The sequence below is a fragment of the Salmo salar genome, chromosome ssa11 (assembly GCF_905237065.1).
Source record: "Salmo salar chromosome ssa11, Ssal_v3.1, whole genome shotgun sequence".
NCBI classification, from domain to species: Eukaryota; Metazoa; Chordata; class Actinopteri; order Salmoniformes; family Salmonidae; genus Salmo; species Salmo salar.
The window spans coordinates 24,417,892-24,438,791 of NC_059452.1; the positions used below are offsets into that span (position 1 = coordinate 24,417,892).

The 20,900-nt window shown below is 41.7% G+C and overlaps 1 protein-coding gene across 1 annotated transcript; it reads left to right on the plus strand.

Moving 5' to 3' along the window:
* The first annotated feature begins 1,217 nt into the window (after nucleotides 1-1,217).
* On the plus strand, nucleotides 1,218-20,873 carry LOC106563525 (growth arrest-specific protein 2). Its single transcript, XM_014129203.2, has 8 exons — nucleotides 1,218-1,593; nucleotides 7,998-8,226; nucleotides 9,465-9,574; nucleotides 11,408-11,549; nucleotides 13,677-13,740; nucleotides 13,867-14,386; nucleotides 14,653-14,760; nucleotides 19,574-20,873. The coding sequence occupies exons 2-8, from the start codon at nucleotides 8,016-8,018 to the stop codon at nucleotides 19,784-19,786; spliced, it is 1,368 nt and encodes a 455-aa protein (XP_013984678.1). The 5' UTR covers nucleotides 1,218-1,593; nucleotides 7,998-8,015; the 3' UTR covers nucleotides 19,787-20,873.
* The last annotated feature ends 27 nt before the right edge of the window (nucleotides 20,874-20,900 follow it).

The window sequence follows — 20,900 nt, forward strand, 5'->3', positions numbered from 1 at the left end:
TAGTGTTATATTATTTGAGGGTTTGGGCCTACCTACCTGACACGTATTGTTTAGAAATGTCAAACTAATGCCAAAAGCCCCCCTTTTGAAGAACAAAATTGCTACCTTTTAAACTTTCCAGGGTAGCTGGTGTAGGGAACGCTGCCTTCATCTTCTTTAAATGTGTATTGGAGGATCGTAACTAACTTGAAAGGTGCATACACCGTCACATACTGTACTGGAGTTTGAGGCCGGTCTGGAGAGAAAAGCAAGTCACAGGTATTGTCCCGTGACGCGCGGTGAGGAGCGTCCGCTCCATCTGGACAGAAGACACAAAAAATCACTTCGAGATACTTTCAGCGATTCAACAGTCCCCACCCTCTTCTCCACCCATCCCGAAGGCAAGAATCCATTCTCTCCAAAAAATCTCACTCCCACTGGGCCAGAATCATCTTTGTCATCACCAGGATGAGGTCCGAACTCAGCGGTCTTCGTGGCACCTGGCAGGAAATTCACTCTCATCAGGTTACATTTCAGAGCTACCTGAGTGCATTTCTCCACGCTCTGCGGAAGAGTTCATGGCTCCTCTCATACAGGAGTAATATATATATTTTAATTATTTATAAATATTTGTTAATATTATATTTGTTTATATTAATTATTTGTTTATTGTGATTTATCAGGGGGGCTGCAGCACCCTCAGCACCCTTACTACCCGCTGCTATGTCCCTGAACCCTATGAGGCCATTTAAAAATATTTAAAGGCTCCATTAATCTGTAAAACACATAGGTAAAACTGGATTGGGACTAAATGCGTTGGTTTCTTTTTACAATATATTTATATATTTTTTTAAATCAATTTCCACTGTCCAAAAGTTGTTGAATTTCCTCTTCACTTGGGTATCTGAGCTGCCAGCCATATTGACATAGACCTTAGATAAAAGGCAGACTTGTGTTTGTCACAGCGCAAGTTCCTATTATTTTGTATCTGGATTCCAATATAAATAATGTAGAACTCTTACATTAGTCATCGCTAATGTTACCTTGTCTCATGGTGAGTATTGGACATTCTTGCTTTGAGCACTCAGCACCAATGTTTTGTCAGACGTCCACCATCAAGTTTCCCGCGGAGACTTTAATAATCTCCATCTGCTATCAAAACGTGTAGGAGTTACTTGTGTGGGTGGTCTTTATGACTACTATGTGCAGGCAGTATCTTGAAATTCAGACCTGTCACCTCGTGTCTTTTGATTTTTGGTGCGTCATCCATTCCATGTAGGCTAGCAATAAGGTGGAGTCATCAAACAAAACAGTTGCGAAAAGTTTTGAAATTGGACATCGACAAATGAACAATTTATTATTCCTGTCACAACGTCGTTGACAGCGGTAACACCTACAACTTGTAAGATGACACCAGCAGCTTTCACAAGGCACACAGGGGTGTTTCATTGAGAAGTGGAGGTAGCCTGCGTTCTTATTGTACATTTTCCATTTAGCGGACCTGAGTAGATAACCTGTAAGTGATGTTTGGTTCTGCTGTGCCGACACATACCGTCTCTTTGTTGATTATTACTGGAGGAACTTATTGAACAGTTTTACTTACTCATTGACTCTGTAAGTATTTCCTTTATAATGTATTATTTCTATGCCCGAAAGTTGATTAAGATATTCTGAATATTTAATAATGAAGGCCATTGATGAGGATGGTGATGGCTGTACATGATTAATAAATACCCTGTGTTTTTTGGTTTAGTTTGACCAGTTTCTCCACTAATTGTATTTTCTACTACTCACCACTAGGCCTACTAGAAAAAACAGTTGTTGACTTTGTGACTTGTGATCTGAAAAGTGAAGCTATAGATAAAATGTATGTATTTTACAAAATGCATTAGTTTATCATTGAAATATCAGTGAAATAGTGATGATTTCAAGCGGTAGCATTCATTTTATGTGATAAATCCTAAGTAATAGATGGTAAATGACAGCTGCATTGCCAAACCTTAACATTCATTTTGAACCTGAATATATATTTAAAAAAAATAGAATACATTTTTTGAACGAAATAAGTATGGATGTGCTTAAAATTGTACTCCATGAAGAAAAACATTTCATATTTACTAGAACTGATCTACAGTGGGGGGAAAAAGTATTTGATCCCCTGCTGATTTTGTACTTTTGCCCACTGACAAAGAAAGGATCAGTCTATCATTTTAATGGTAGGTTTATTTGAACAGTGAGAGACAGAATAACAACAAAAATATCCAGAAAAACGCATGTCAAAAATGTTATAAATTGATTTGCATTTTAATGAGGGACATAAGTATTTGACCCCCTCTCAATCAGAAAGATTTCTGGCTCCCAGGTGTCTTTAATACAGGTAACGAGCTGAGATTAGGAGCACACTCTTAAAGGGAGTGCTCCTAACCGCAGCTTGTTACCTGTAAAAAAGACACCTGTCCACAGAAGCAATCAATCAATCAGATTCCAAACACTCCACCATGGCTAAGACCAAAGAGCTCTCCAAGGATGTCAGGGACAAGATTGTAGACCTACACAAGGCTGGAATGGGCTACAAGACCATCGCCAAGCAGCTTGGTGAGAAGGTGACAACATTTGGTGCGATTATTCGCAAATGGAAGAAACACAAAAGAACTGTCAATATCCCTCGGCCTGGGGCTCCATGCAAGATCTCACCTCGTGGAGTTGCAATGATCATGAGAACAGTGAGAAATCAGCCCAGAACTACACGGGAGGATCTTGTCAATGATCTCAAGGCAGCTGGGACCATAGTCACCAAGAAAACAATTGGTAACACACTACGCCGCGAAGGACTGAAATCCTGCAGCGCCCGCAAGGTCCCCCTGCTCAAGAATACATATACATGCCCGTCTGAAGTTTGCCAATGAACATCTGAATGACTCAGGACAACTGGTGAAAGTGTTGTGGTCAGATGAGACCAAAATGGAGCTCTTTGACATCAACTCAATTTGCCGTGTTTGGAGGAGGAGGAATGCTGCCTATGACCCCAAGAACACCATCTCCACCATCAAACATGGAGGTGGAAACATTATGCTTTGGAGGTGTTTTTCTGCTAAGGGGACAGGACAACTTCACCGCATCAAAGGGACGATGGACGGGGCCATGTACCGTCAAATCTTGGGTGAGAACCTCCTTCCCTCAGCCAGGGCATTGAAAATGGGTCGTGGATGGGAATTCCAGCATGACAATTACCCAAAACACACGGCCAAGGCAACAAAGGAGTGGCTCAAGAAGAAGCACATTAAGGTCCTGGAGTGGCCTAGCCAGTCTCCAGGCCTTAATCCCATAGAAAATCTGTGGAGGGAGCTGAAGGTTCGAGTTGCCAAACGTCAGCCTCGAAACCTTAATGACTTGGAGAAGATCTGCAAAGAGGAGTGGGACAAAATCCCTCCTGAGATGTGTGCAAACCTGGTGGCCAACTACAAGAAACGTCTGACCTCTGTGATTGCCAACAAGGGTTTTGCCACCAAGTACTAAGTCATGTTTTGCAGAGGGGTCAAATACTTATTTCAACTACCTCTTCCCCTACTGTATTTATTTATTTTATTTATTTTGCTCCTTTGCACCCCATTATTTCTATTTCTACTTTGAACTTTCTTCTACTACAAATCTACCATTCCAGTGTTTTACTTGCTATATTGTATTTACTTTGCCACCATGGCCTTTTTTTGCCTTTACCTCCCTTATCTCACCTCATTTGCTCACATTGTATATAGACGTATTTTTCTACTGTATTATTGACTGTATGTTTGTTTTACTCCATGTGTAACTCTGTGTTGTTGTATGTTGTCGAACTGCTTTGCTTTATCTTGGCCAGGTCGCAATTGTAAATGAGAACTTGTTCTCAACTTGCCTACCTGGTTAAATAAAGGTGAAATAAATAAATAAATAAAAAAAATTCCCTCATCAAAATGCAAATCATTTTATAACATTTTTGACATGCGTTTTTCTGGATTTTTTTGTTATTATTCTTTCTCTCACTGTTCACATAAACCTACCATTAAAATTATAGACTGATCATTTCTTTGTCAGTGGGCAAACGTACAAAATCAGCAGGGGATCAAATACTTTTTCCCCCACTGTAAGTGTACATATCACCCTGGACCAACTTCCAACCAGGGAACTGAAAATAATATATCTATAGTCATATTGAGGTATATCTGTGGCCCAGAGGGCAATGGTTGGGCCAATATTCACTCAATGAACAGCTTGTGCTGTGGTCACTGTTTATTTTATAAATGTCTCCTTAGAACCATCCATGCTAAAATTCCTTTTTTTCTGTTTGATTTTAGTGGGCTAGTAAAAAGAAAATGTCCAGTGGAATTCTAGAGTAAAGCCCCATTGTTCAAGGTGTATAAACAGCAATGGGCAATTGACCTTACAATCCTATCTGCCGGTCTGGGGGTTTATTTAGTCTGGAACCAGCTGAGACAGAGCCATGTACCGGGCCTGGAGCCCAGTAAGATGTAGTCTACCTACCCTCCAACCAACCCTTTGAATACAGTATCTGTGTTCAGTTGGGTCGCATTACCCCAGTTAAGCTGTTTCAATCTGAGACTCGATAATTGGGGACACCAGATCTCTGTTCAAATGCTGTTCCAGAATGGTGTAGCTTCCAGCAATGCTGTTGGACATCAACTTGAGATTGCCCATCTTGTTCTTCTCTGAATTGTTCATTCAAACTGTTTGGAAAACTGATATTTAGATCGGGGGAAGTCTCTGAAAGCATCTATAGATATGTGTTAATAGTTGCCACAAAAAGCCTGCTGGCTGTTTGATGATCAATTAGTTCCACTTGACAGTCATTGGGGTTTAGTAAAGGACCTAAGTATGTACCACTACACAGTGACACACACTGCTGTTGGCAATTGACTTTGTGTCAGGACAAGACGTTGTCAGTTTGAGCTCTTTTCTGCTCAAACTCTTGAAGCTTGAAAGGAGGTACTATAATTTCAAGATGAAAACATTCTCTCAGCCTGTTGAAAGGACACTTGTTTACCGGTGCCAGATGTGAGACAACATCAGAGTCGTCAGACCCATCCCCATGAGAGAGCCCAGGTTAGGGCCAGCTCGGGCAAAGGGAACCAGACCATCAATCAGTCTTGTGAATTTCAATTTCAATGGCCCGCTTTTGCATTAAAGGAACATACTACACATATTCTTAAGTTTGATATTACCAGTAGAATTATAAACTTTTTTTCCTCTAATGGGTTTGTTTCCCTGTGAGGTTGTTCCATTAAGACACAGTCAATGAATAAGCAGCACAGTAACAGGCTCCAAAATGTCACTGAAGGAAATCTTGTGCTAGCTAAAGAGATTTTAGGTAGGGCTAGATAAATGAGGTAGGTGGTAGAGACCTACATAATATCAATGCAGGTATGGGCTTTTGTGCGCCTGTATATACTTGTGTACAGTATGGTTGCATGTGTGGGTGTCTGTGTATGTGTGCACGTGTGTGTGGGTGTACATACAGTATGTGTGAATGTATTTTCGGCCTTGAGTATAAAGACCCCTTGTGTCTAGGAACACAGGTGCCTGGATTGTCCTGTAGTGGAGGTGTGAATGTGGCACCTGTGTGTTCTGTTAGAGCGTGAGGCTCCCAGGCCCGGGCCGATCATCCTGAAAAACAGCCACATACATGGCAGACAGGCCTCCGTCTACTCACCTAGGCCTGCATGGTGCATCTACAAAGCCACCCTACTAAAGTCACAATGACGAACATAGAGGGATCGTGAGTCTACAAGATCATCAATCTGATCTGTCCATGGTTGAGGGCTTTGTTGGTACATTGACCAACTACTGTTGCTGTAGGTTGTGTGCTTGCTGCGCCATCTACCTGCTTTCACTAGCAAATGGACTACATAGGTAGTAGCAGCCATTCCTCCCCCTTCCTACCTGCCTGGATTCCACACAGCTCCCAGGTGTCTCCCTTCACCTGGGGCTTGTGTTGCGTAAACTATGTAGGCCTTCCTGCCCATCTTAAAAAATACCTGAGCTCAATTTTGAGTCTCAGAGCAAAGGTTCTGAATACTTATGTAAATAAGGTATTTATTTCTGTTTTTTATAAACATTTATAAAAAAACTGTTATTGCTTTGTCATTATGGGGTATTGTGTGTAGATTGATGAGGGGAAAAAACTGTTTAATCAATTTTAGAATAAGACTGTAATGTAACAAAATGTGGAAAAAGTCAAGGGGTCTGAATAATTTCCGAATGCACTGTAAAAATACTGTAGTGAAAGAGAACTGTAATATATACTATAGTAATTACTGTAGTGTTTTTGCAGATTGAAGTGTACTGTAGTATTTACTGTAGTGTTTTAACGGAATGTACTGTGCTGTAGTATCTACTGTAGTGATTTTGCAGACTGTAGTACGGTATACTGTAGTATGTACTGTAGTGTTTTTGCGGACATTACAGTAGTATTTACTATAGTGTGGTGATATAGGGAGGGGAATGGGCATGGTATATGCAAATTAAATACTGTAGTATTTACTATAGTATTTTATAGTATACTACAACATTCTATAGTAAGTACTACACATGATAGAGGGATACTACGGCGTGTAGTATAGTATTCTACAGTATACTACAGTTTATTGTAGTATTTTTTCCTGTGGGTGCCTATGTGACAACATGACAGCTCCTTAGTCAATATTTGAAGACAATACGACATTACCTTGAAATTATACTGTTTGTACATGTGTATCCTATCAACAAAGGCTATTTTCAGTACAGTTAGAGTGATGGCTTCTGTGGGGGTTACATCCCTGACAGCAGTCAGTTTGTTTAACCTTCCAATAGTCTGTGACTTTAAACAGAACTCACATTTACTTGGCAATTGAAATGAACGGCACATCTGAAGTTATGTACATACCATAGAATCTGGGTATCTTATGGTAACAGTGTTTGTTGAAGTTGAACAGTATATTTTCTTCAGTCCTTTTCTGCAACCCCGGTGCATGTGTTGTTTTCTTACCCCTGCAGATTAACTGTGGGGATTACGGGAAGCCGAAGCATGTCTCTGCATGGGGTTGGCCTTTATGATGAATACTTGTCTGGAAAGAGGAGAAATGAGGCATAGAATAGTGCCAGGGGATTCGCTCTTGGCTTTAGATGTTTGTCTATTAAATCCTTTCCTGACATCAGTTACACTAACAGTTATGACAAAAGGTTGGTGCGTGTGTGTTCATGTTTGTGTGAAGATTTGTGTGTATGTAGGCTCTGTGTGTGATCTCTTGTGTCAGTACATGTATTTTGTATGTTTGTGAATACATGGTCCATAGTGTTTGTGTATGTGTTTATTTTGTGGGTTAGTATGTTGTCTATATGTGTATCATCCATGCTTTTGGTTTCCACACTGAAGACCATTACGAGTTCTACCTGTGCCAAAACCTTCTCCTGTCCGGACCTCCACCAACTCCAAACCTTTCCGCTCATGTGGGAGTCTGGTGGACAGTCCTCCTACTGTGCTCTGTTGATGACTTTCATAGGCCCCCCGTCCTGGCCCACTCTTGGCTCCTGTCTCAGCTGTATGCCCCTGTCCTGGCCCCTGCTCTAGGAGGAAGGTGTGGAGTGCTCTTAAGCCTGGTTAGGGTCAATGAGGGTGTTCCACACCATCAGATTTACAGTCAACTGAACAAGAGGCTAGAGCTTGTTTGAGTTGGGTTGAACTCTTGCTGTAGTAGGCTATTAAAACTTTAAACAGAATGGCTGTCCTGACGTATACAACTAGAAATGTACAGAAAAGATTGAAACCCCAGGAAAACGTACTGTACCAGAGGCTGACAGACAGGTCGACGCCCCTCTGACAAAGAGCTGATTTACAGATAGAAATGCTGCACCACAAATAAGCTCTCCAACTCCCTCCTTTGATGTGACATATTCAAATGTTGCAAATCTAGAAAAGTGACAATACAAAATATTTTAAATATGAATGAAATACAACATTAACAGCTTCTTTTCCTCCTGTCCTGCAGGTAAAAGAGGAGGGAACCATGAACAGTCTGGTGGAAACAGAGGACGACCAATACAGTCCAATACATCTCACTGGGCTCGGAATATGTTGCCCCCTCAGTCCCAAACTGCACCACGATGGGCCTGGTCTGAAGAGCACACAGCAGTACACCAAATGGCTCCCCAGCCGCCACGAGGCCAGCCTGCTGCCCATGAGAGAGGATCTGGCTCTCTGGCTCAACATGTTTCTGGGTAGGGTGACCTTCACATGGTTTTTATGGTGTTACAAAACACCTGCAACAAACCTGTAACCATCTTGGGGTTTGGGGCTTTTAAAACACTTTTAACAAGGAATGTGTCTAAACTATGACTAAGATAATGTGATGCATTGGTTTAGCTCAATTCTTGTGGAACATAGGCCTATTTTTGTCATTTCTGAACGTCAATAAAAATGTCACCCAATGACATACAGGTTATGCGAGGACATGAAATTGGATCATACATTTTATATTGGATAATGGGGACATAGCTATTGGTTGGTGTTCTAAACTGGAAAGGCACACATTAACCTAAATCCTTGAAATACTCCTGTATGTCTGGTCACTGAAAGGAACCCTGTTAAGATATTATTGGAAGGAAGTCAGGAAGGGCCTGAACATGTCACAGCCTGTGTGTGTCTGTGTCGGGGAGATGACTAGTTAATATCCATCTCTCACACGTCCTGACCAGTAAAGGGGTCATTTGTAATTGTAGTATGGTCAGGGTGTGGCAGGGGATGTTTGTTTTGTGTGTTTTGGGGTTTTTTGGTTTTAGGGGATTTTGGTTCTAGTTTTCTGTTTCTGTTTCCATGTTTGGCCGAGTATGGTTTCCAATCAGAGGCAGGTGTTTTTCGTTGTCTCTGATTGGAAGTCATACTTAGGCAGCCTGTTTTTTCCTTTGGGTTTGTGGGTGGTTGTTTTCCGTTATAGTCTTGTACCTTACGGAACTGTCGTTTTGTCGTTTGTTAGTATTATTGTTTAAGTGTTCACTTTAATCAAAATAAAGAAAGAAGATGAGCACTATACCCGCTGCGCCTTGGTCTGTCCCTTTCGACGTCTGTGACACATGAGAATGAAGTCGTTAATAATAAGGTCCCATTAACAAGGCAAATGCTTCAGTTTAATATGGCATAATAAAAATGCATTACTCCAGAGCAACGCCCTTATCATTATTCACAAATAATGCTGGAGCAGTATAGTACATCTGTGTCATCGCAGTGAGTAGTAACCTCAGGACAAAAACACCTGTGTAATGACATATAATGCCCTACGTGATCAGTATGTAGCCACTATATAGTCACTCATCATGTACAGCTGATTTTTGTATTTTTTACAAAACATTATTATTAGATGTAAAGCACACAATGATGTAAGACAACAATTTGATGTCAAATGGGCTCCCCTTTCTGTGATCTGTTTAGCATGGTGTTGGTGACTAACATTTCTCACCAGACTCTGGGGTCACGGCTGACAGCCTGATGGACAGGCTGGATAATGGGGTTCTGCTGTGCCAGCTGGCCGAGGAGCTACAGGAGAGAATGATCCAAGCCAGCAATGGCAAGGTAACATACAAACATACATCACCATAGACAGCATACATTACATGATCACATTTAAGAATATTGATCTTTCATCAACTTACTTATGCCATACAGATGTCTGTATTTCAGTGGCTCAGTCTAAAGATACGATCTGCAATTGAGCCATCTCTGGTGTACATTTGGTGTATTTTTTTATTATGTTGAAACCTAGCCGTCACTTGAAAGTAGACAATAAAGGACAGAATGTTTCACTGAGAGTCTCTGGTTTTGAAGTCACCATTTGTGGTTCTCCTCACCCCTTCTCAGAGTGCTGCTGATACTGACTGAGAACTGCATAATGCCATTGTGTTTACTAGTAACTGTTTCCTACATTTATTTTAAAAATGACTCAATATTGTTTATAATCTTACACAGAATCTGCCCAAGTGCTGGTTCTTGGAGTTACTTTCTATGGTTCACATCTGACTAGACATTTGGAGGGAATTTAATTAAAGGCCCAGTGCTGTCAAAATTATGTTTTTACAGTTTTTGGTTTTTAAAATATTGTTCAACAGCTGATGAAACTAACACTGTAAAAGTGTGAAAACATTTGATCAGTGTTATTTCCTGATATTTGCTGGTTGAAAATGCAATCTACACAGGACCTTGTAATCAGCAGGTTTTGCATGGGTGGAGTTTCGGCTTTCCTGGTGACATCAAGGCCCAGTGCAGTCAAAAATTAGATTTTCTTGTGTTTTATATACATTTCCACACTATGAGGTTGGAATAATACTGTGAAATTGTGAAAATGAGGATAATGCCATTTTAGTGTAAGAGCTGTTTGAAAAGACTGCCTGAAATTACAGCCTGTTTTGGTGGGATGGAGTTTTGGCGGTAAATTAGTTAATAGAGCAATAACAAAGAGAGTTCCAAACCTCTCTGGCATTAACAGTTCGTTTTCAGTTTGCCCTTCCCCATTCAGACCACTCCCAGACAGTCCTAGCAAAATTCTTGCTTGAGAAATAGTTTTTTTGCTAAAAAAGCTATTTCTGTTTCTTTTGGAAACTGTTTATGGAAAACTATTACAGTAAGGTACTTAATTGTTATCCAGAAATGATTTGATATTGACATAAAAATGGCTGCATTGGGCCTTTAAGCAAATAATTAACGCTAAAAAGATAATGTAGTGGGATTGACCCCAAATTGTTCGGGGATTGACCCCGAACAAGGCACTGTTCCTAGGCTGTCATTGTGAATAAGAATTTGTTCTTAACTGACTTGCCTAGTTAAATAAAAAATAAAATAAAAAATAAAAAAGAGCTGTTATTAATAATTATAATGCACTAATTATATCATGTTATACACTGAGTAGAAAAAAACATTAAGAACAGCTGCTCTTTCCATGACACAGACTGACCAGGTGAAAGCTATGATCCCTTATTAATGTCACTTGTTAAATCCACTTCAATCAGTGTAGATGAAGGGGAGGAGACAGGTTAAAGAAGGATTTTTAAGCCTTGAAACAATTGAGACATGGATTGTGTATGTGTGCCATTCAGAGACTGAATGGGCAAGACAAAAAATATAAGTGCCTTTGAACAGGGTATGGTATGTAGGTGCGAAGGCTCTGTCAAGAACTGCAACGCTGCTGGGTTTTTCATGCTCAACAGTTTCCTGTGTGTATCAAGAATGGTCCACCACCCAAAGGACATCCAACCAACTTGACGCAACTGTGGGGAACATTGGAGTCAACATGAGCCAGCATCCCTGTGGAACGATTTCGAAGGTGTTCTTAATGTTTGGTATACTCAGTGTATTGAGCTGAATCTGAGTATTGACACCGACTTGATGATTGTCCCTGTGTATTTTCCCCAGGCCTTCGTCCGCAGGGTGATTCATTGGCGAGCTGATGCTACTTCTGGCTCTTTCTTTGCCCGGGACAACACTGCCAACTTCCTCTACTGGTGTCGGAAGATTGGTGTGGATGAGACCTACCTGTTTGAGTCTGAAGGTTTGGGTGAGTGCCTACTTGCTTGTCCATCTCCGTCTGGCACTGACAGGACACAAATCTGTCCTTAAACAGCCAATATCTATCAAGTTGTCTACGAGAGAATCTGTAAATCACTGTCAGAATCAACAAGATGAACACTGAAATTGTGTGGCTAATTGGCAACAGACCCTATAGTTAGTTCATTAACACACTTCTGCCGATTCTAATCTGTGCTCAGGATGTGCGACGTCCAGAGATTTACCAGAGATAATCTTATTGAGAAACAGTACACGTCATACACGTCACAAGAACATCTGCTTTTAAAACGTTCCCGACCCCTATCCCATCTCTACTCTCATCCATATATATACTCTCATACCCTCTTATCAGACCATGGGAGGCCTCTGGCAGTAGTCTCTGGAATGGTTTCTTTCTTGTGCCTGTTCTGGATTAGTAGCCTGTCCCCTGTGGAAAGACTGTGCTGTGTCCCATTGTCTTCTTCTCTGTCCTGTAGAAGCATGGCCCCACTTGGAAAACACTCCAGTGTCACCTGTCTTTGTCCTCCTCTGACTCCCTAGCTTTGATCTGTGACTGTCACTATGAAAACGCCAGCCGTGCTTCCTCACTAGCTGTAGAGGATTTAGCGAGTGGGTGAGATGGTTTAAAGGGAATGAAAGAGACAGATGTTCAGGTGGAGCTGGAAAGCAGGTCAGCTCACAGTGCTAGCTGACTCTGTACCTTGAATAGAGGGATGATATATTTTCTTCTGTGACTTGGATTGTCTTGTCTTAGGATCATGTATCACTCATTCATCTCTGTTTCTGTTTGATGCCTTCAGTACTGAGGAACATGGGAGACTAGTTATTGCATGTTGACCACATTTAGTGATATTAACTGTGTGTGCGGTATACCTATTCCACCTGGGCATGTTCCTGCATGGGCATGCTTGACACTGAGAGTGTTAATGTGTAGGTTTAACTACCATACACATCAGTTTGCCCCCTAGTCTGACTTAACTGGCTTATTGGTGAATTGCACTCAGAATGATAGGACATGTACATGATGACTACTGTATTTTTTAATATTTATGTTTGACAGAGGAATTTTAAAGTCATTCATACTGTATATTTTCATACGTACATAATTGTTTAAATTGTTGTACTTCAACGTACAACTACATGTAAGTGTATACTGTGTATTTATGGCATTATCTCTGCTCTACTCTCTTCCTGCTTTCTCTCCCCCCTCTTCCCTGCTGCATCCCTGGTGTAAAGATGGATTTACAGAATAGAGCAATGACAAGGAACTTCATTGCCAATTTCAAAGATCAAAGGTTACCTATGGACATAGTCGGGAGGTGTGTCCAATGTGTCTCACATTTGAACTGTAATACCATAACTTTTCCCATTTTTTTGTGTTTTGGTGGTGCTTCCTTTTCATGTTAGGCTACTGAGAGAAGTTAATTTCACTACACAGTATATCCATGATTCCTTTCCCTCCAAAACAAAACCACACCTTCTGTCCCTGTGAAATGAAATGACATGTTTAGAACAAGATATGTTTTGCTAAGTATTTTAATCACTTTGGAGAGCCTAACTTTGAAGACTACTGATGATTACAGGCATTGAGCGTGCTGTGTTCAGCCTGCATGCCCACGTTTTCTTTACACACGTGTCTGGTGCCTGCAGGGATTTGAGTTCAGCTTCAAAGATAGCTGGGCGCTGGAGAAAGGCATAACCCCTCCTGAGTCCTCACTGACATTCACCCGTATTCAAAATGCTGCTCTTGTTTTCATTTTCCTCACAGATAATGTCCTGTTTTATCTTTGCAAGCATCTCTTTGGCAGCTGAATGATACTCGTTGTTAATCGGTAGCATGTGGGATGTTTGTGGTTCTTGAAATGTAAACACATTGGTTTGATCTTTATTCAATTTTGTCTGTGTGCTTCCTGATATTCAAATAGCTTGGTGCAGGATGAAGGTTGTTTTTGTGTGTCCTGACATCCTGACAGTCTGTATGGTTTGTCAAGGGCGTTCATGTAAACGCACATTTAGCTGCTGTTCATATCCTCAGGCTTTATACATAACGATAATACATTAATATGACAGTATTTGTTTAGCCGTGACATAAGTTGTGTGTGTGCTTTATGGGCAGTGCTCCACAAACAACCTCGGGAGGTGTGTCTCTGTCTTATGGAGCTGGGAAGGATTGCAGTCAGGTGAGTTGTCATGACTCTGTGTACATCATTCACTCAGAGACTTGCACAACTGCGCTTTTCCTAGTTCATGGAATCTTTCTTTACCAACCGTCTAACAGTCGTGGTGTCTCACTGACTCGCTCTCAGGTATGGTGTGGAGCCCCCAGGGTTGGTGAAGCTGGAGAGAGAGATAGAGAGGGAGGAGGGAGGGTCTCTCACCCCATCATCACCTCTGGCCTTCCCCTCACCCACAACTCTTCCCTTGATCTTACCGCTGCTCCATGCTCCTACACCCCCTGCTTCTGTAACCCCACCTCCCAGTCCAAGCCCACCCCCTTCCTCAGCCCCAGTAGACCCTACTCATCCAACTTCCATCTCATCCTCGTCAACCACCACTAGCACAACTTCCACTCAAACCTCATCTGTTACCATGGTCACAATCTCCACTCGGACCCCTCCCACAACACCAACCACAGATCCTATCTCAGCCCTGAGCCTTACAGAGACCCCTGTCTCCCCCTCTCCACCTCCTCCTTCACATCCTCCGCCACTGCCGTCACCTCCATCCCAACCCTCACCCTCTCCCTCACCTAAGCCCAAGGCACGTCGTTCAAGTAAATCATCTGCTAAGAAGACGCCAAGCACATGCAACTTGTTGGATGACATAGTAAGTACCTACTCTCAAATAGGCCTAAAGTAACCATGAATTACCCATCAATGTAATGAGAAATACAGTAGCTAATCAGTGCCATCTTTCCCCACTGACTGTATCATAGGAAAGATCTTAAGTATTGACCTAGTCTAGCACACCAGACTTCCTCTCCAATTGTTTAGCAAACATTCTTAGCGGTGATAATGCTGGTAGGTATAGCCTACGGGTAGGAGGAGGTTGTGTCTTTGCTTGCTTTATCTGAGAGATGTTTTGTGTTTCAGGTGAGAAACATTATCGAGGACCCGCCATGCAGCTGCCCCGCTAAGTTCCCTGTGGAGAAGCATCCTAAAGGACGCTACCGTGTCGGGGAGAAGGTCCTCTACGTACGAGTATGTCAACACCCCTTCCTTCACCCTAATTGTCAGGGTTAATAAACCTCAGGCAGTTGCGTGAAACCACGGAAGTAGATTATATTTATATTGTTCTATACAGCAGTGAGTGACATCATTTATAGGACACATACTGTATGGACATAAACATTCATTTAAACCAACAACCACATGAGGAAATGTAAGGATTTTAATTTGTTGGTGTTGACTTGATACCAACATATTACATTCTTTGCATTTCCTTATGTGTTTGTTTTTTAATCATGTGATATTTAAGAGTGTTGATTGACATATATTGAGCAATGAGGGTATGTTTGCTGCACTAAGCTGCAATAATTGGGAATCTGTAGAGAAGGACTTGTTCCAGGCAAAGCCCCATGGGATACAGGGTTGCTTGGCAACGGTAGACTGAGTTCACACCCTCTAATGGGAAAAAAAGTATTATTAAAACATGCCCAGGTTTGTATTCCTTTATTTGTCCTAATATGTATTGAATGTGTCTTACAAATAAGTTATTCTATATTATTTTGTTAAACAAAAAGTGAAATCTAAGCTAAAATTAACATTTATACTTGATTAAATTCAAAATACACATTTTACTCAGTTGCTCCATATCTAATATATTCTGATATGGACTATTCAATTCCATAGCTAATTTACCAATAGTTGGATGGGGTCGCACTCTATGGGCTCAATGAACCAGAAATGCATCAATTGCTTCCTCAGTGGAAGCTTTCCCTAAATGGCCTTGACGGACACTGTAGCATCGTCTGTCTGCTGTCCACACTGAGCTGACAGACCGAATCGTATGTTGTTTCTCATCTTTTGGGGACAATTGGTCACCAACAGAAGACTGTTTTAATGCTCAGTTAATCTTATTGAAATCCATTGGCTTAGAATGTGTTACTCAATAACAGTATGTGATTTAGCTGTCTTTGTCAGTAAGCTGACACGCTGAGTTACAACTGCATTCCTATTTTTCTTCCCTGAGAAACAAACACCTTATTTTTACTGCCCGTTTAGATATAATGGCTGCCTTAGACTCACGGAACACCTGTTTCTCAGTAATAGTCAAATGTCTGACATGGGAAAACATGCCCTTACGCCACATCAAACAAAATGGAGGTCATAAAAATGGATAGCCAAGGGATGTTGTTGGTTTATAGCCAAGTTCAGTGAGGCTGTATGTTTAGGACGAACATTTACAAAATGGAGAAATATGCGTACCCTGAAGGTTTCATGCTCAGGGTATTGTATTTTTCCTTTCTTTCATCCTTCAGTGTTTCTTGGCAACCAAGGTCATATGACTGGGGTTTGGTTTTGTGTGAACCGCTTGTCTGTTGAAGCTCTGTATTTTTCCTGATATTCCAGATGCCCTCCCCTGAACACACTTTGGCTTATTTTAGTCTTCTGTGGTTTCCTGAGCATAACTGCTAATTACAGATTTAATTACAGCAACATGGATTTGTGCCAGGCTACATTACCTTTTTAACTTTAGATTGTCTGTGTGCCCAACATCTCCATCCTAACTGTTATTACTGTACAGCAGAGGTATTCAACCGTGGGTCTGCAGCCCATGTACCGCAGGGGGTCCGAAAAAAAGATACAATTAAATCACTTTTTTATAGTATTTTTTATTTATTTTATTGATTCAATGTTTTTGAACACTGCATCGCAGTGCTAGCTGTGCCACCAGAGATTCTGGGTTCGAGCCCAGGCTCTGTCGCAGCTGGCCGCGACCGGAAGGCCCATGGGGCGACGCACAATTGGCCCCCCGGGTTTGGCCGGCCGGGATATCCTTGTCTCATTGCGTACTAGTGACTCCTGTGGCGGGCCGGGTGCAGTGCACGCTGACCAGGTCGCCAGGTGTACGGTGTTTCCTCCGACACATTGGTGTGGCTGGCTTCCAGGTTGGATGTGCATTGTGTCAAGAAGCAGTGCGGCTTGGTTGGGTTGTGTTTCGGGGGATGCATGGCTCTCGACCTTTGCCTCTCCCGAGTCCGTACGGGAGTTGCAGTGATGAGACAAGACTGTAACTACCAATTGGATACCACGAAATTGGGGAGAAAAAGGGGTAAAAGAATAATATATATATATTTTTTTTAAAGAATATCGCTAGCAACAACAGAATGATTGCATTGTGAATAACAAAAAAATAAGAGAATATATATATATATATTATTGTCATCCACACCAGAAAAGAGCATACCTTATTTTCTTTCTAATGTCACCTAATGTATGATGGGGTCCCTGGGTCGCCGGTTGCCTAGGAGGAGGTTCCTGGGCAAGGAAAGGTTGACGACTCCTGCTGTACAGCACTACCTGTAGGATACACAGTCCTTTCTCTCAATCACAAAAAACACACTTCTCTTCTCTGTATGAATAGAGCGCTACAGTCCACTCCCCTGTAAAGATGTTACCTGTGAATGTGTGGAGTGATGCCCTGATAACCCCTGTATGTCTGTCTGGATGTATGAGTCCTGTGATGTTTGCTTGGCTTTTTAAAGAGCAGAATCTATTGATTACTAAGACCGAGTCATTAGTGGTGTGATTCAATCAGACAGCTCATTGAAGCCTGGCCTGGTATGACACCCCCTCTCTCCACTGGAGATTTTTCAATCATGCTAGCCCTGGAGGGCTCCATGCAGCATTCTCAGCTGTTGAAGAAAGGAAGGCTTTTCTTCTCCAAGCCCAATTAAGCACCAGGCTTTATAGCAGGGATGGTAACTGTCTGGCACTGAAGAGAAGGGAGACATTAAAACCTCTCACAATATCATCTCACTTCCATTATTTCCTATTTCGATCAGAACACATAGGAGCTTTGTTTGGTTTGCTTTATATTTTAGCAGTGGTCTGACTGCTATTAAAAGAAGACATATCTCCATTTAAGCAATCATTAAAGTTCTATGGGACTACCTAAAAGGAAAAAGTAGCTTCATTTAAGAATAAGTAGGAGACGGTGGTTAGGATATATTAAAGTCCAAGCCCTTTTTGCATGTGACAAGATCCATAGAGTGAGATAAATGTGAATTTCTACAATACAATTACTCCATCTCTCATGTAATGACCAATGCAATCACAATCTTTCCTCAGAAGGGAATGGTTAAATAATGGCCCCTAGTGGATGATGGGTGAAGGCCTCTTCCTCCATTAGCATTCTCATGAATCTTTCAACAACAAACGGGAGGAGAGAGAATCAATAGAGCTGCCAGGGAAGGAGGACACAGGGGAATCCAGCAGTCAGCTTATGGGCTGGAGTAAAGGCACACGTGTGGGGGGGCAGGGGCTGTTAGAATGAATCTGATTATATAGAAGATGTCTGCCGCAGGGGGTTTTGTGCACAATTGCTGAGAAAGTCTACTTGCATAATTCCACTATGTGAATATTGAGTTTTGAGAGCCATAACAGTCATAACGTATTTTGACTAGTGTTCTGAGTTGAATAGTGTTCTGTTACATATGCAATTAATTAAATACAGTAACCCAAATATATTTTCCTCATAGAGTTCTTGAAATATAGTGCTTCCGAAAGACTACTGAAAAGACAAATCCTTATAGCCTACAGTATTTTATCCCACATTTGTATGGACAGCTCTAACCTAAGGTTGATGAATGGAAAAAACATAAATAGGTGTTTCCCTCCACTGCTCCCTCCCTCCCTCTTACCCTTGTGTTTGTGTGTTATGTCAAACTTGACCCCGCTGTCAGCAATAACATTTTAATCTGCCGGTGGACAGCTGAGGCAAATCACGTCTCAGGGGCTCCTTGGGTTGGTAAATGGGATTACCAGGCATTGTCTGTGTGCACGTGGGTGCTTGTGTATGTGCGTGTGTGTATTCACTTACACCCCTCCACCGTCCATCTCGCCATTAGTATGCATAGTGGAGGACAGGAGGCGTATAGCAGGGGTGTAAATCTGCTTGTATTATCACATTCTTAATGGTTCCATAATGAAGGGGTTATGGGCGATAAGGAAGGAGGGGGTGGGCCGGTGTTGACAGAAGGACGGATGGCCAGGCAAGGCCTCCTGGGAATCTAGATGTCTGTGTGGAGCTACAGCTTTGTAAAGAGACAGCGGTCTCTATTTCGCTGCTATCATTTTCTTACAATCCGACTGTATTATTTGAGAGCTGTTGCCATGGTAGCGTCAGGTTTGCACCAGACCAGTGGGTGATGTGTAGAGGAAGGTGTCTATGCAGTAGTTGTCAGAGGGCTTGATTTAAAGAGTGCTGATGTCTGTGTTTGCCTGCTATCACGAGTGTTCTAAGTGTAACTATGTACATGGTGACTTCACACCAACGTACCATTCATGAATGCTGTGTACGTGCCTGCGTGCCTGCGTGCCTGCGTGCCCGTGTGTGCCCGTGCGTGCATGTCTGTGGATTAGTCCACTGCATGTGCTCAGCTGGTGTCATGAGGCGGTGTTTCATTTGGTTTAATGAGATTTTGACAAAGCTGTCTCTTTCTATGGCTCAGAGATCATTTGACTTTCATGAGAGCTGTTACATAGGCAGAAGGAACTGGTCAATATTTGATTGGAAGGGTATCTTCTCTTGGCTCAGGGGGGGTCATACAAAGAGCAGTTTCAGTCTGGAGAGTGGATCATAACATTTTCCAAGGTTACTATGCCTTGGCCTACTTGAAATCAGACATAGGTGAAGGGGGATTCAAAACCAAGCTAGGTACTGATCAACAAACAAGTACTTTTGTTGTGATATGGTTGAATTGGTTAAGTTGCTCAAATGGAATAGCAGTCATGGGTTTTATTGTACCTGCTGTTTCTGACTATCCCCTCCATCTTGTTCTTCCTGCAGATGCTGAATGAGCATCATGTGATGGTGCGCATCGGGGGAGGCTGGGAGACCTTGGGATGTTACCTGCTGAAGCATGACCCCTGCCGAAGTCCACCGGTCACCCCGGTCAGGACCTGTCGGGCCAAAGGAAAGTCCCCCAACATGAAGAACTTCTCACCACTGTCACCAGACAGCTATATGGTGGTGGGGGCACACTACCGTGCCAAGAAATAAAACATGAATCTGTTCAACCATAACAGATAACTGACACCACAACCTAGCAATGAAGCTTCCTGGTTATTCTGAGCATATCAAGGTTTTTTCTGGAGATTTATTTGAGTGAAAGCTATTGCCTAGTGACCAGAGGCGTGTAATATATATATATATATATATATCTGGTAAGTTGGGTTTAGTGGCTCACATGTATGTAGAAAGGTTTATTTTATCATCTATTTTTAAGATTAGTTTGAAAAAAGTGATCTTATCTGTAAAAATCTATCCTGTTGTCTTTAAAAGAGTTGATCCAGAAAGGCTAGTATAGCTGAGGGGTAATGGTGTTTATTTTAATATATTGGATGAGGGCTCATCTCAAGACTGTCCAGTCATTTCTCTATAAGAATTGTTTTATTGTACTATAAGATATTTTTGATAGTACTCTGAGAGAAGACGATATAGGGACCATTTATTAAATGTTTCTTTTTCAGTATTTTATGTATATTTTGGAATGTACTCTGATTGAATATCATGTAATGACATCACATTTTTACCTTTTTTCATGCCCATGTACACTATGAATTTATCTGTAGTCAGTTGTTCGATGGTTAGCTCCTACCCTGCAGCCTTGACTCTTCCTCAATTGCTGGAATTAACACGACTGAGGACACAGCCAGAAAATACCCAACTTTCCTCTAGGTGGCACTGTGTCATAAGCAATAGATGGTACAAGCAACACCTAGCCCAGGGTTTCTTAGCCTCTGTGGCTGCATTTAGACATGCGGCATAATTATATTTTTTGGACCAATCAGATCAGCCCTAAAAATGATCTAATGTGAAAAGATCTGTGATTGGTCAAAATACCTATTGGTGGGAAAAAAGAACAGAAATGGCCTGCCTGTCTAAACGCAGCCTAAAATTATTACAGGGAATTCATCCACTGAGGTCCACTTAAAGTAAGTCTAGCATTTGGACTAAATCAGTGTCAGCTCACTAACTGACAGATGTCGGCAACATCCATGTGATTGTTTTTAAAACCTCATCAGTTCTGTATTAGTTTGGAGAATGAATATGTGCTACATACTGATGAAAGACAAACAGAGATGGATGATGGTTGTTGCTTTTATTGTGAAAT

Excerpts from the sequence above, each read along its gene's own strand:
- LOC106563525 (XM_014129203.2), top strand. The coding sequence starts at position 8,016 with ATGAACAGTCTGGTGGAAACAGAGGACGACCAATACAGTCCAATACAT. Across the intron at positions 8,227-9,464 it reads CTGGCTCAACATGTTTCTGG|ACTCTGGGGTCACGGCTGAC; the intron begins GTAGGGTGACCT and ends ATTTCTCACCAG. Across the intron at positions 14,387-14,652 it reads GCAACTTGTTGGATGACATA|GTGAGAAACATTATCGAGGA; the intron begins GTAAGTACCTAC and ends TTTGTGTTTCAG.